This window comes from Mustela lutreola, chromosome 16 (genome assembly GCF_030435805.1).
Source record: "Mustela lutreola isolate mMusLut2 chromosome 16, mMusLut2.pri, whole genome shotgun sequence".
Classification (NCBI taxonomy): Eukaryota; Metazoa; Chordata; class Mammalia; order Carnivora; family Mustelidae; genus Mustela; species Mustela lutreola.
In genome coordinates, this window is record NC_081305.1 from 1,036,523 (window position 1) to 1,047,982 (window position 11,460).

The following is an 11,460-nucleotide window of genomic DNA, read 5'->3' on the forward strand; positions in this document are numbered from 1 at the left end:
GAGACGAGCGGGGCGGGGCGCTCCTTAATGACGTCAGCCCGGCGCCGTCGCGGTCGTGACGCGCGGACCTGGCCCGGCCGGGCCGGAACAGCGGCGGCGGCGGCGGCAGGCCCGGCCCCGGGATGGCGATGTTCCGCAGCCTGGTGGCTTCGGCGCAGCAGCGACAGCCGGCGGGCGGGCCGGCGGGCGGCGACAGCGGCCTGGAGGCGCAGTACAGCTGCCCGATCTGCCTGGAGGTGTACCACCGGCCTGTGGCCATCGGCAGCTGCGGCCACACGTGAGTGCGCCGGCCTCCGGGCGGCCGCGGGGTCGCGCCGCCGCTGCGGGGAGGGGTCCGCGCGCTCGGCGCTGCCTCGGAGCCAGGCGCGCGGAGGACTCGGGCGGGGGCGCGGGGCTCCCTGCGCCGCCCCGGCCCCGGCCGCTGCGCGCGTTCCTCCGCCTCGGCCCAGCCTCCCGCCCGCCGGCCCCGGGCGAGCCGAGCCCCCCGTCGGCGCTGCGGGCGACCTGCAGCCCAGTCTGGGCCCTGGGATCTGCGGAGGGCTTCGGCGGGCCTAGCCGGGGTCCGGGCTGGCGGGCGACCTCTGCGCCGGCCGCCTTCCGTGCGGGCCCTGGAGACCAGGGTGGGCGTTGGTAAATAAACGCCTCGTGGCTCTTGCTCTCAGCTCTTCCCCGGACCCGCTGTCCGCTGGTCTTGGCCGGAGAGGAGACGAGTTCTCTCGAGTTAGGAGAGAGACTTGTCCGGAGGCTGGTGCTGGTTGCCTTGATGGCGAGACCTTGAGTCATACCCGTCACTGAGCAGCCGGGCGGGCTGGCCCTGGGGACCGGACACCGCGCACCCTGCACCCTGCGAGGGCTTCCGGCGGCTCCGGAGCCTCCAGGGGGTCCTCTGAAACAGGGGTGTTTCAGCCGCAGAAGCCTGAGGACGGGGCTCTTCTCCCAGCAGAGAGCTGCCCTGGAGTCTTGTGGGAGCTGCCAGGCTGGCTGGACGGAGCCGAGATCGGTGTCTGCTCTCCGGCTGCTCCTGGCTGAGCAGTGCAGGGCGTGAAGGCAATGAGCAGGGTGGCAAGCGAGGTCAGGAGGGTCCGGTGCCAGCAAGCTGGGCTCCTGAGCTGGCCGGTACGTGCCCCTCGAAAATCTTTCAAAGAGCGGCAGCTGACTCGGGAGGCTCCGGATAGAAGGGGGGGGGCCTGGGTAGGTGTGTGCCTGCTCCTCAGCCGGGGACGGCGCTCCCTCCTCCCCCCGGGTCAGCCAGCACAGGCACCTGCCCACACCAGGGTGGCACAGCCCATGTCAGGAGGGGCCCTGGGCCTCGTGCTGCTGCTGACTTCTTGTCAGGGGCAGCCTCTGGACGTGACTCCTTTCGTGGAAGCACGCACTCGTGGGCGTGCTCGGGCGTGCTCTGCTGTCTCCATCACTGGGAGAACTGTGAGGCTTGACCCAACTTCAGGAAGCCTTTCCTGGTTTTCGGATGGCCTCCCCTTGGCACCCACACTTACCCAGCCCTGGGCCTCAGCGTTTCCAGCCTCCGGGTGTGCACAGATCTGTACAGGTTTTTGTTTTTGTTTTTCCCCAGATAAGTGTTTTCTTAAAATGTGGTCATTAGACCGCAGCACCGCACAGAATCGTTGTGAAAGCGCCATGCTCTCTAAACGCTTTCCCCACCCGTTTCTCTCGGCAGAACCCCATCTGTCTTCTTTCTGACGCTGGTCCCCAGGAGCTCCTCCGTGGCATGCTCCTTCCCAGCGCTCTTCTGCCCGTTTCCTTCTCTTCCCCAGTGTCTCGGCTGATGTCCTGAAGGCACACACACAAGCACAGAGGACTTAAGGGCTCGCACTTTTCCTTAAAAGAGCCCCTGGCGGTGTCGGTGTTGGTCCCGGGTAGTCACCTAACCGTAAACAGTCTGCCTCCACGAGACGGTTTCTGGTGGTGCGAGTGGCCGTGCGTGGGCAGCACCGGGCAGAAGAGGAGAGAGGGCATGGTGGGGGGTTTTCAGCCAGAAGGCCGTCAGTGGGGCTTGTGGAAGAGCCCCCAAGAGCTCCCCGGGAACCCCAGAGGAGGGCAGTCATTTCTCATTTTCAGGGGACATCTGGAAGCAGAAGCTGCGTGGCTATGGACGACCCCCTGGTGGACCTTCCCCTGAGGGCCTGTGTGTGCTGGGGCCGGCTCAGCCTCGGGCTCCCCTGGCCTCCAATCTCCTTTCCCGCTCTCCCATCAGCGCTGTCGCAGGGGGCCTTCCGTGCCCGTGTCCCCGCATGTGGTCAGTGAGCAGAGATCACAGAGAAATCAGAGCACTCACGTCTGGGGGGAGCGTAGGGAATGAGGAGCGTCCTGTGTGCTTAGTGTGCCTCTGCCCGGTCAGGTAGATGCTGTCACTGTTTCTTTTGTACAAGAGGCCACGTTTCCAGGGGTCCCAGCAAAACCAGAGCTGGAGCTCTGGCAGTCGGGCAGGCTGGCCTCCGAGCCCCCGCCTTCCCCCCGCAAACGCCCTTGCAGCAGTGGCCCTGGGGACCGCTGAGCCTTGATGGCCAGACACACAGACCCTCAGGGCTGCGGGCAGGTGCTTCCGGGTGCAGAAGGGAGTCCGCATGCACCTTCCCAAGACCCCCACCTCCGTGGCCCCCTCCAGCTGGCAAAGAGGTGCCCTTTGCCTTGACCTGTGCCTTTGTCATCGGAGATGTGGTCCTGCGGCCAGCACTGACGACATGGTAGCCCATCCCCTGAGCGCTCCCCGGGCCGTGCCTTCTGCGCGTGCGTTTTACACCTTTGTGGAGACAGACCCTCCTCGTTTGAAGCACACACGGCGGCGTCCACTGAGTGTCTGCGGGCGAGCAGGCGTCCCTGTCACAGACACAGCCGCAGCCAGGGACCTGCGCTCCGTCCATGGACGGGTCTGTTCTGGATTTTCCATGTCAGTGCACGACCTGAGCTTGGTGGTCCCAAGGCCCCAGTGGCCATGTCCAGCAGTAGCTCTCTCGTGCTGGGGACAGGCCGCATCCATGTGTCCTTTACCCGTGGCTCGTGCAGTGGCACTGCCGTGCGCACCTGCGGGACAGCAGCACACTGTCCCCCCGTGACTGACGAAGTGAGAGGCCAGTGTTGGCCGATAGGCTGGTCAGACCCTCGGAATGGTGGGAGACGCATCCTGGAACGCTTGTCAGAGCGCCGGGGGGTGGGTGCCGGAATACCTCTGCCCCACGCCTGCCGGGGTGCCCTGCGGGTCCTCCCCAGGTGAGGACGTGACTAGCGCCCATTCTCCTTCCCCTGGAGGACAGAGGCTCTTCCAAGGGCCCGAGGGCCAAGCGGGGCCTTCTCCCGTGTACACGTGCCTGCAGCTGGTGACAAGCGGGGGTGGGGGGGTGCGCCGGGAGCCAGAGGGAAGGTGGAGGGCCTGGGCAGCAGCTTTCCTGGTGCCGGGATATGCCGGCCACTTAGCTGAGCGGAGCTGAGTGGCCCCCACAGGACTTCCGAAGAAGCTGGACCGAGCGGGTGCTGGGATCAGGTTCCCACTTGCTGTCTGCTGGGTGCTCTCCAGCCCCGTGGCCGCACGCACTGAACGCCTCTCGTTTCTCTGCGGCACTGGGGGTGGGACTCCGAGTGAGGGGGGCTTGTTCCTGCGGCCCAGGCACGTCTGTGTCCGCTGGCTGGCCTCTTGATATGGCCTCTCCAGGGGCGGCGCCAAGAGCCTCAGGCCCTGGGGCCATGGGTGTCGCCGCTCAGCAGTCAGGGGCCCAAGCAAGCCCACTGCCATCATCACGCCTCTGCTCTGGCCCTGTCCCGAGGCTGGCGACACTCAGCCTGGAGCCCTGTGGTTTCCTCTCCCAGCGCTGTTGGTGATCTTACTCTCCAAAGCTTTGTGCATATAGGGTCTCCGGAGGCCTCCTGTGTCCCCCGTGTCCCCAGAGTACCTGGGGTGCTGGCATCACCGCACGGCCATAAGATGGGCAGGTTGGGCCTCGGGCTGGGCCCAGGGCCTCGGGGCCAGCATGGCTCCTGGAGAGCCACAGCCACAGCTCCACCAGCCTCCTGCACACGGCAGCAGGCCCCAGAAACCCGCAGCCCGGAGGGGACCTGGGGTTGTCCTTTAGCCAGAGGAGCAGGAATGACACTCTCCAGAAACAGCAGAGGGGAGCTGCCCTGTGAGGTTGCAGGCAGCCAGCAGCCCTCAGGCCCGTGTCGCGTCCCCGGCAGGTTCTGCGGGGAGTGCCTCCAGCCCTGCCTCCAGGTGCCCTCGCCCCTCTGCCCGCTGTGCCGCCTGCCCTTCGACCCCAAGAAGGTGGACAAGGCTGTGCATGTGGAGAAGCAGCTCTCGTCCTACAAGGCGCCGTGCAGAGGCTGCAGCAAGAAGGTACCCCACCCCGGGGCCGTTCTGGGGCAGGGGCGATAGTCTGTAGCAGCAGGGAGATGAGCCTCTGCTCCCCGCTCCAAGCTCTGCTGAGAGCGGAACCTGGCTCTGCCCCTCCCCCAGGGCCCACCCCTCCCCCAGGACCTTCCTGCCCTCATCACCCCGACCCTGCCCTGGGCTCTGGCTCTTAGGTTGTTGTGGGACTAATTTGGGAACACGGGAGCTGAGCCTCAGCCCCGCCAATGGGAGGGGTGGGCGGGGAGGGAAGCAGGGTCCCAGGCAGAATTGGGGGCCCTCTAGTGCTGGCCGCCACCACCCACCTGGCTGTCTCTCCACCCTGCCTGGAGCCCCTCACAACGGCCCAGCCCCAGGAGCTGATTTCGACTGGCGTCTCCGCTCAATGCAAACAGCACTGTAGAAGGCGACCCCTGGCTGCTGTGTTCTAAAGCTCAGGGTCTGGACATCCTGGGGCTGCCCTGGGCTCTGCAGTGAGGCCGCTGGTCTCCTTCCCTGGCACACAGGCCTTCTCCCGATACATCTCTTCTGGCTTCCTCGAGGACTGCCCAGCCCCTCTGCAGCCCCCGGGACCCCAGCTAAGGTCCGCCCCAGTCCCGTAGCCGGTGACCGGATGTACCTGCCGACAGGTGTGCAGGGTCTGCGTCACCTTCCCTTGGCGCCTCTTTCCTGGCAGGGCTGCAAGGCCCCCGCTTCTGCGGCACCGCGGGCCGTGAACGTCGGGCAGGGACCGCCCTGCTTCCTGGTGGTCCGCTCATCCTTTGGAGCCTGACCCTGATGCTGCCTCTGTCTTCCTAGGTGACGCTGGCCAAGATGAGGGTGCACGTCTCCTCCTGCATGAAGGTCCAGGAGCAAATGGCCAACTGTCCCAAGTTCGTCCCCGTGGTGCCCACATCCCAGCCTATCCCCAGGTAGGCCTCCCCACCCGCGTGCTCAGAGCCCCGGTTCCTTGTAGGGGCGGCTTCTGCCTGTGCTGCTGTCCCCAGAGGGGGCTGTTGTGTCTCCTCTGCAGACAGCCTCACTGCCCTGCATGAAGGGGACCCCAAGGAGGGCCCGTACAGGTCGCTGAGTCCCCTCGCAGCAGGGGACTGTGAGGGGAAGGGAGGGGACCCAGAGCGTGGGGGGAGCCCAGCAGCCACACCGTGGGGGGGGGGGCGTGGGCAGCGCGGGCCCCCACTCACCTCCTGCCACCGCCCCAGCGCCGTCCCCAACAGGTCCACCTTCACTTGCCCCTACTGCGGCGCCCGCAACCTGGACCAGCAGGAGCTGCTCAAGCACTGTGTGGACAACCACCGCAGCGACCCCAACCGCGTGGTGAGTGGCCGGCCCTGGGGGCAGGGCGGGGGCAGGGAGCGGGGCTGGCTCCCCCCAGCGCCGCTTCAGCCCTTGCCCCGTGTTGCAGGTGTGCCCCATCTGCTCGGCGATGCCCTGGGGGGACCCCAGCTACAAGAGCGCCAACTTCCTGCAGCACCTGCTGCACAGGCACAAGTTCTCCTACGACACCTTCGTGGTGCGTGCCCTGCCCCGCCCCACCCCTGCCGGCCCAGGCCCCGCCCCTGCCTCCGCCCCCTCCGGGGCCCCGCCCCACCCCTGCCGGCCCAGGCCCCGCCCCTGCCTCCGCCCCCTCCGGGGCCCCGCCCCGAGGCCGGTGGCCCAGAAACCATGCCCCCCTGCCCCCCCACCCTGCAGACCCGCCGCACCCCAAACTTTCGCCCCCCCCAGTTGCTCCTCTGTCCGTCTCAGACTCCGGGTGGTGTGGCCGGAGGCGAAGGAGCCCCCTCCTCCCAGATCCAGGCGGGAGTCAGCCGGGCGGTGCCCTCGGGGAGGAGCCAGCTGTGGATCCCGGGCGTGGGCAGCCTGTCCCACCACCCCATGGCCCTGGCGTGACAGCACTGTGCGGTCCTTGGGGGGCGGTTCTGGCTCGGAGAGGCGCCCGCGCATCCCCCGCCTTCCCTTCCTGCCCTCCAGGATTACAGCATCGACGAGGAAGCCGCCTTCCAGGCTGCCCTGGCCCTGTCTCTGTCCGAGAACTGAAGGCACAGCCCAGCCCCTGGACCTGACCCCTCCGGCCTCAGGAGACTGGGCCGCCTCCGGGGACTGGGTCTCCCGCGCCTGCGCGGGACAAGCGGAGCCTCCTGTGTTGCGGGACAGGTGGTCCCCGAGCCCGCCAGGGCAGGGGTCCTCGGAGGGTGGACACCCGTGCTCCTGGCCGAGCACGGCTGGCTCCCTCGGTGCTTCGGGCTGAGCAGGTGGCCCTCGCTGGGCCCGTGATCGGGGGCGGTCTGTCTCCAAGCCATGCTGTCCTCGTCGGACCCGGTGCGCCCCAGCGGGGCCCCGCAGGCCTGTGCAGAGCAGGAAGCCCAGGGGAGCCCTGCCCACCATGGGGGGGCCGCTTCCAGTTCACCCGCTCGGGACTGGCTTTTGTGATACTTAGAATTCTGGCATTTTTCTATACTATCCAGCGTGATGATCTTTCCACATTTTATAGAGCAGTTACTGCTCGTACTGCAATACCCGTGTTTGACTAGACAATAGTATTTTTATGGAACATTTACAAAATTATATTTTTTAAAAAAACAATCAAAAATAAACAGTTATGGGGTCTGGGCGGGGGAGCAAAAGGCGCCGACGCCAGAGCCAGAGCGCGCCCCCGGGGCTTTGCTCAGACAGATCCTGGCGCTGCTCTGCTGGGTTCCCCTTCCTAACTGCCAGGAGGAACCCCCCGGGTCCCCCAGCTGCTCGCAGAGGCTCCTGACTCCGCGGTCGCCCCAGCAGCGCCGGCTCCTCCCACTGGGGGTCCCGGCCCCGCCCTGCTGTCTTCTCCCCAGGCGGACCCCCAGCGCTGTCGGTAGGCCGCCCTGGGAGGACAGCAGGGCCTGGAAGACGCCGTCTTACTCTCGCAGTTCACGGCATAAATTATTGCTCTTTTAGAAAAACTTCAATAAAACATTTCAAAGCATCTGTAGTGACCTTGATCACTGGGTTTCATCCGGGAGAGTGAAAAGCTGGTGGCGGCTGGGGTGCACCGTGACTTCCCTTTGCTTGAAGTCTGCAGGCGTGTCTGTCCCCAGGCAGCTCCAGCACTGTTGGGGGACAGTGCCGCCCACCTGCCCGGGCCCCTCCCTGTGAGCATGGCGCCTCCCCAGGCTGCCCTCAGCTCCAGGCTCCCCCAGAACACTCTCTTGTCCTCTCAAACCCCAACAGTTTGTTGGTGACACATCTTGGCAGAAGTGTGCCAGGGTGGCGGTTTTCACCTCCTTCCTTGTCAGGAGATGGGGTCGACCGAGGCCAGCACACTGGACTCAGTGAGGCCGGGGGTGGCCACGGTGGCTGGAGGGCCACCTTTGGGACACCCTCAGAGTAAAGTCCTGAGTCTGAGCAGCAGCCCCTCTCCCCACGGCTGGTTCTTGCCACTGGGCAGCCCCCCGGGCATCCTCCTGGTGCCCCAGCATGTGACCTCGGCTCCCAGCCCCACGTGGAAGCCGGCAGGCAGAAGGAACCATTCAAACAGGAAATGTCCGAGGCATCCGGCTGGCTTCGAGTACGCGCTCCTGGTCTCGGGGTTCTAACTTCAGCCCCATGTTTGGTGTAGAGATTACTTAAAATCTTTAAAATTACTTAAAAATCTTTAAATGTGGGATGTCCAGCCAGAGGTGGTGCTCTGGGCTGCCAGAGCAGCTTCCCCAGGCAGGGCTGTGTTCCGGGCTGTTCCTCAAGGCAGGTGGGACTCCTGAGCTTGAAGCCACAGCAGAGCCAGGCAAACCGGTCCCACAAGCAGCCACTCAGGAGCGTGGTGATGGGCTGGTCACCCTCTTAGGACCCCCTTCATTAGGGGCCACCAGTCCCATCTCCCCCCTTCAACCCCACTGGTCGAGGGATGCGGTGTGGTGGCAGGTCCCTGCTGCCACCCGAGGACGCCTGTGGAGCTCTGCCCTCTCCATAGAGCCACGGGGCGAGAGCCACAGGGGAGTGTCCGCACAGGACCTTTCATCCACAACACCTCAGGCCCAGTGACTTGGAGTCCAGGGCAGTCTGCCCGGGGAAGGGCATTGAGTGAACCCCAACACAGCGTGGGGGGCACGGGTGAGCTGGATCTCAGCAGACCCCACGGCGTCAGGGTGGGGATGCTCCGGCTGAAAGCCACGGCACAAAGAGCCTCCCTTCTACTTTTAATGAATCCTGGCGACAGTGGGGCTGTCCTGCCAGGCCTCCCCCTCAATCCACAGGGTCACCTCCAGGGCTTCCCACCGCGTACATGCACATGCGCACACGCACACACGCGTGCACACGCACACCCATCTCCCGCATGGCCACACAAAGCCAGACAGCGGTGCGTCCTGGTGCCCCACCCGGAGGGCACACTTCCCTTTCCCCAACGGAGTCCATGCGCATCTGCGGCATAGAAAGCACGTCTTGGGGCGCCTGGGTGGCTCAGTGGGTTGAGGCCTCTGTCTTGGGCTCAGGTCGTGATCCCGGGGTCCTGGGATCGAGCCCTGCATCAGGATCTCTGGTCAGCGGGGAGCCTGCTTCCTCCAAGCTCTCTGCCTGCCTCTCTGCCTACTTCTGATCTCTGTCTAAAAAAAAAAAAAAAAAAAAAAAAAAAAAATTTAAAAAAAGAACGCGCGTCTGGATCTCAGGTACCTACAGTCTCCTACGATAGCACTGGGCCGGGCAGGCAGGACCCCCCGGAGCGCACAGCCCTCGCCACCCCCAGGCCCCTGAGCGCTGGTGCTGTCCTCATCCTGGGGGCCTGTGGGAGCTGAACGCCTGTGAGTCTGGCCCAGTGCCTGACCTAGCTGGGGGCACAGCCATGGGGGCCTGCTGCTGACTGTGCGGGCAGCCACCCAGGCCGCAGAGGAGGCGCCCTGGACCCAAGAGGCCGGCTGCGGACTCCTTCCTGGCTGGAGGACACTCCAGGCCCTGCAGTCAGTGGCTTCCAGAAGCTAGGGACCCCGGACCTGGGACCCAGGAGGTTCCTGTCTGGCGTGGCCGGTGCACACACCCCCCCCCCACACACACACACCCTGCCGCGCGCCTTGCCTGGAAGTTGCACCAGAGAATTGAGCTGCCAAAGACACCTCTCCTGAGAGCCTCCAAGGACAGGCCGCGCTTGCTGGCCTCTGCCCCCCGGTGGCTGGTGCGAGAAGCACAGTGCGTGCTGTGGGCTTGGCTGGGGGCTGGTCTGCGAGATGGGGACTCCAGCCCCTCTGGTGACAGACAGCAGCAGGACAGGTGGCCCTCCCTTCTCCCACAACCTGCTGGGAAAGAGGGGTCAGCTCCACGGTGCAGGGAGGTGCTGAGTGGGGCATTCTGCTGTGGACCCCTCTCCTTGAGGCCCTGGGCATCCCATATCACTCCGGAACAGCGCCTGCGGCCTTACAAACACACGTGTGCACACACATGCATCACGTGTGCAGCAGGAGGCCACAGCCCCGCAGGTGTGCGCACCCCCGCTCGGCCCCCCACTGCTTTCTTCCCCTGCCGCCCCTAGAAACCCTCCTCAGGGCCCAACACTGTGCTCCCCAGCATGCCTAGGACACGGTGTCTAGGACTCTCCTGCATGCTGTGTGCATAAGCTGTGTGCGAAGGGATAATGTCCCTCCCTGTCTCACACAGGACATGTCTCCCAGACCCCAGATTAAGAACCAGCATCAGCTGTAACAGACCTCAAAATGGAATGAGCTCCCCTTCTCTGGCGGTAACCAAGCACACATCGGCCACCAATCTGACCAGATGTTGGGAGCTGGAACATTGGGTCTCAATTTCCACAAGCCCATGACCTCGTATGGCCACAAGGTTGCCCCACGTCAGGATACAGCAGCCACAGCCACACCCCAACAAATACGCCCTACGCTGGGGCAGGGGCTCTTCGTCTCTGTGGCTAGCGCCCACAGTGTGAGGGGCCACCCCTCTGGGGTCCTGGGACAGCTGAGCCCCAGCTATGAGGTCCAGCTCCGAGTGCTGTTCCAAGAGTCTCGGTCCCGGGACTCTTGGGGTCCCCTCTCCAGAAGCTCACCTCTCCTCCAAGCCCCAGGGGTGTGCATGCCCCGGGCCACACTGTTTGGGGGTTCACAATGCCTTTCCGTTTCACCCAGCAAGCACTGCTGGACCCCGCCATGCACACGCAGGCACTTCGCAGGAGTGAGGGCTGGCTCCCAGCTGGGCCCCCGTCAGGATGCAGTCTGATGCGGTGCAGGGCCCCCCAGATTGGGTCATGAAAACCAACCAGTTAAGAAGTGAGCACGCACGGGGGATGCAAGTGTACAGACGCACGCAGAGTCAAGCACAACCTGCCTTACTCTTTGTAAGGCAGGAAAAAAGACTATAAGAACACATTCACATGAGAAAAACTAACCAGAACTACAGCAGTCGCTCCAGCTGCCTACCCGAATTGCCAAGCGAGGCTCAGGCACCTGATAGAGGCAGATGGGCGGGGCCCAAGCCCAGCTCCCAGCCCGAGGTCCTCCCCAGGGTCTTGGGAATCAAGGGAAGACTGCGGTGATTTCTCCTGGACTCTGGTCCCTGCTCCGGTTGAAAGGGGCAGTTCCAGGAGACTGGAGGGAAGTGGGTGGGTGTGAGGCCTAATTGCCAGGTAAAGGGGCCATAATGAGGATAAAAGGACATGGAGCAAGAGCAAAGGGACAGCGGCATCCCCTCCCTGGCCCAGGGCACACCTGCACAGGTGTGGACAGCGGCATCCCCTCCCTGGCCCTGCACAGGTGTGGACAAGAAGAAGCCCATGTCTTCCTCTGTGGGTCCTTCTTGGGTCCAGCCAGACGTGATCCTGCGAGCCACAGCCAGTGAGTCTGCGTGACCCCAGCAAGGGCTGAGAAGTGGGTGTGGGTCTTTCGTTGTGGGATCCCAGGGGCCATTTCCAGGATGAGATGGGGAACCCTCGTTTCCCTAAGTTGTGTGGCCTCTCCGGGGATGAGCGACGTCACCTCGGCTGATGGCCCACAGTGCATGACCGGGTGAGGAGGGGCAGTGCGGGTGGAGAGCTAGCAGGCACCTGCAAGCCTTCTCTTCATCTGGGAGGAGGAGGAAGGGAGAGAGGGTATAAATAGAAGGCTCTCGAGGCCACAGAACAGGTGAATAAGCAGAAA

General features: G+C 64.6%; 1 protein-coding gene across 3 annotated transcripts; it reads left to right on the forward strand.

Annotated features, from left to right (window-relative positions):
* Nucleotides 1–74: 74 nt before the first annotated feature.
* RNF166 (ring finger protein 166) lies at nucleotides 75–7,316 on the forward strand. 3 transcript variants are annotated; one of them, XM_059152658.1, is made up of 6 exons: nucleotides 75–277; nucleotides 4,189–4,345; nucleotides 5,156–5,268; nucleotides 5,557–5,671; nucleotides 5,760–5,867; nucleotides 6,326–7,316. In XM_059152658.1, the coding sequence occupies exons 1-6, from the start codon at nucleotides 123–125 to the stop codon at nucleotides 6,389–6,391; spliced, it is 714 nt and encodes a 237-aa protein (XP_059008641.1). In that variant the 5' UTR covers nucleotides 75–122; the 3' UTR covers nucleotides 6,392–7,316. The 3 variants fall into 3 exon arrangements, with proteins under 3 accessions (XP_059008641.1, XP_059008643.1, XP_059008642.1); XM_059152660.1 differs by lacking the exon at nucleotides 4,189–4,345 and having other exon boundaries at nucleotides 154–277; XM_059152659.1 differs by lacking the exons at nucleotides 75–277; nucleotides 4,189–4,345 and adding an exon at nucleotides 4,874–4,986.
* The last annotated feature ends 4,144 nt before the right edge of the window (nucleotides 7,317–11,460 follow it).

What these genes read in the sequence shown, in the direction of transcription:
- RNF166 (XM_059152658.1), top strand. Translation starts at nt 123, where the DNA reads ATGGCGATGTTCCGCAGCCTGGTGGCTTCGGCGCAGCAGCGACAGCCG. An exon ending in ATCGGCAGCTGCGGCCACAC is followed by an intron (nt 278 to 4,188) that starts GTGAGTGCGCCG and finishes CGTCCCCGGCAG; the next exon opens with GTTCTGCGGGGAGTGCCTCC. An exon ending in ACATCCCAGCCTATCCCCAG is followed by an intron (nt 5,269 to 5,556) that starts GTAGGCCTCCCC and finishes CCACCGCCCCAG; the next exon opens with CGCCGTCCCCAACAGGTCCA.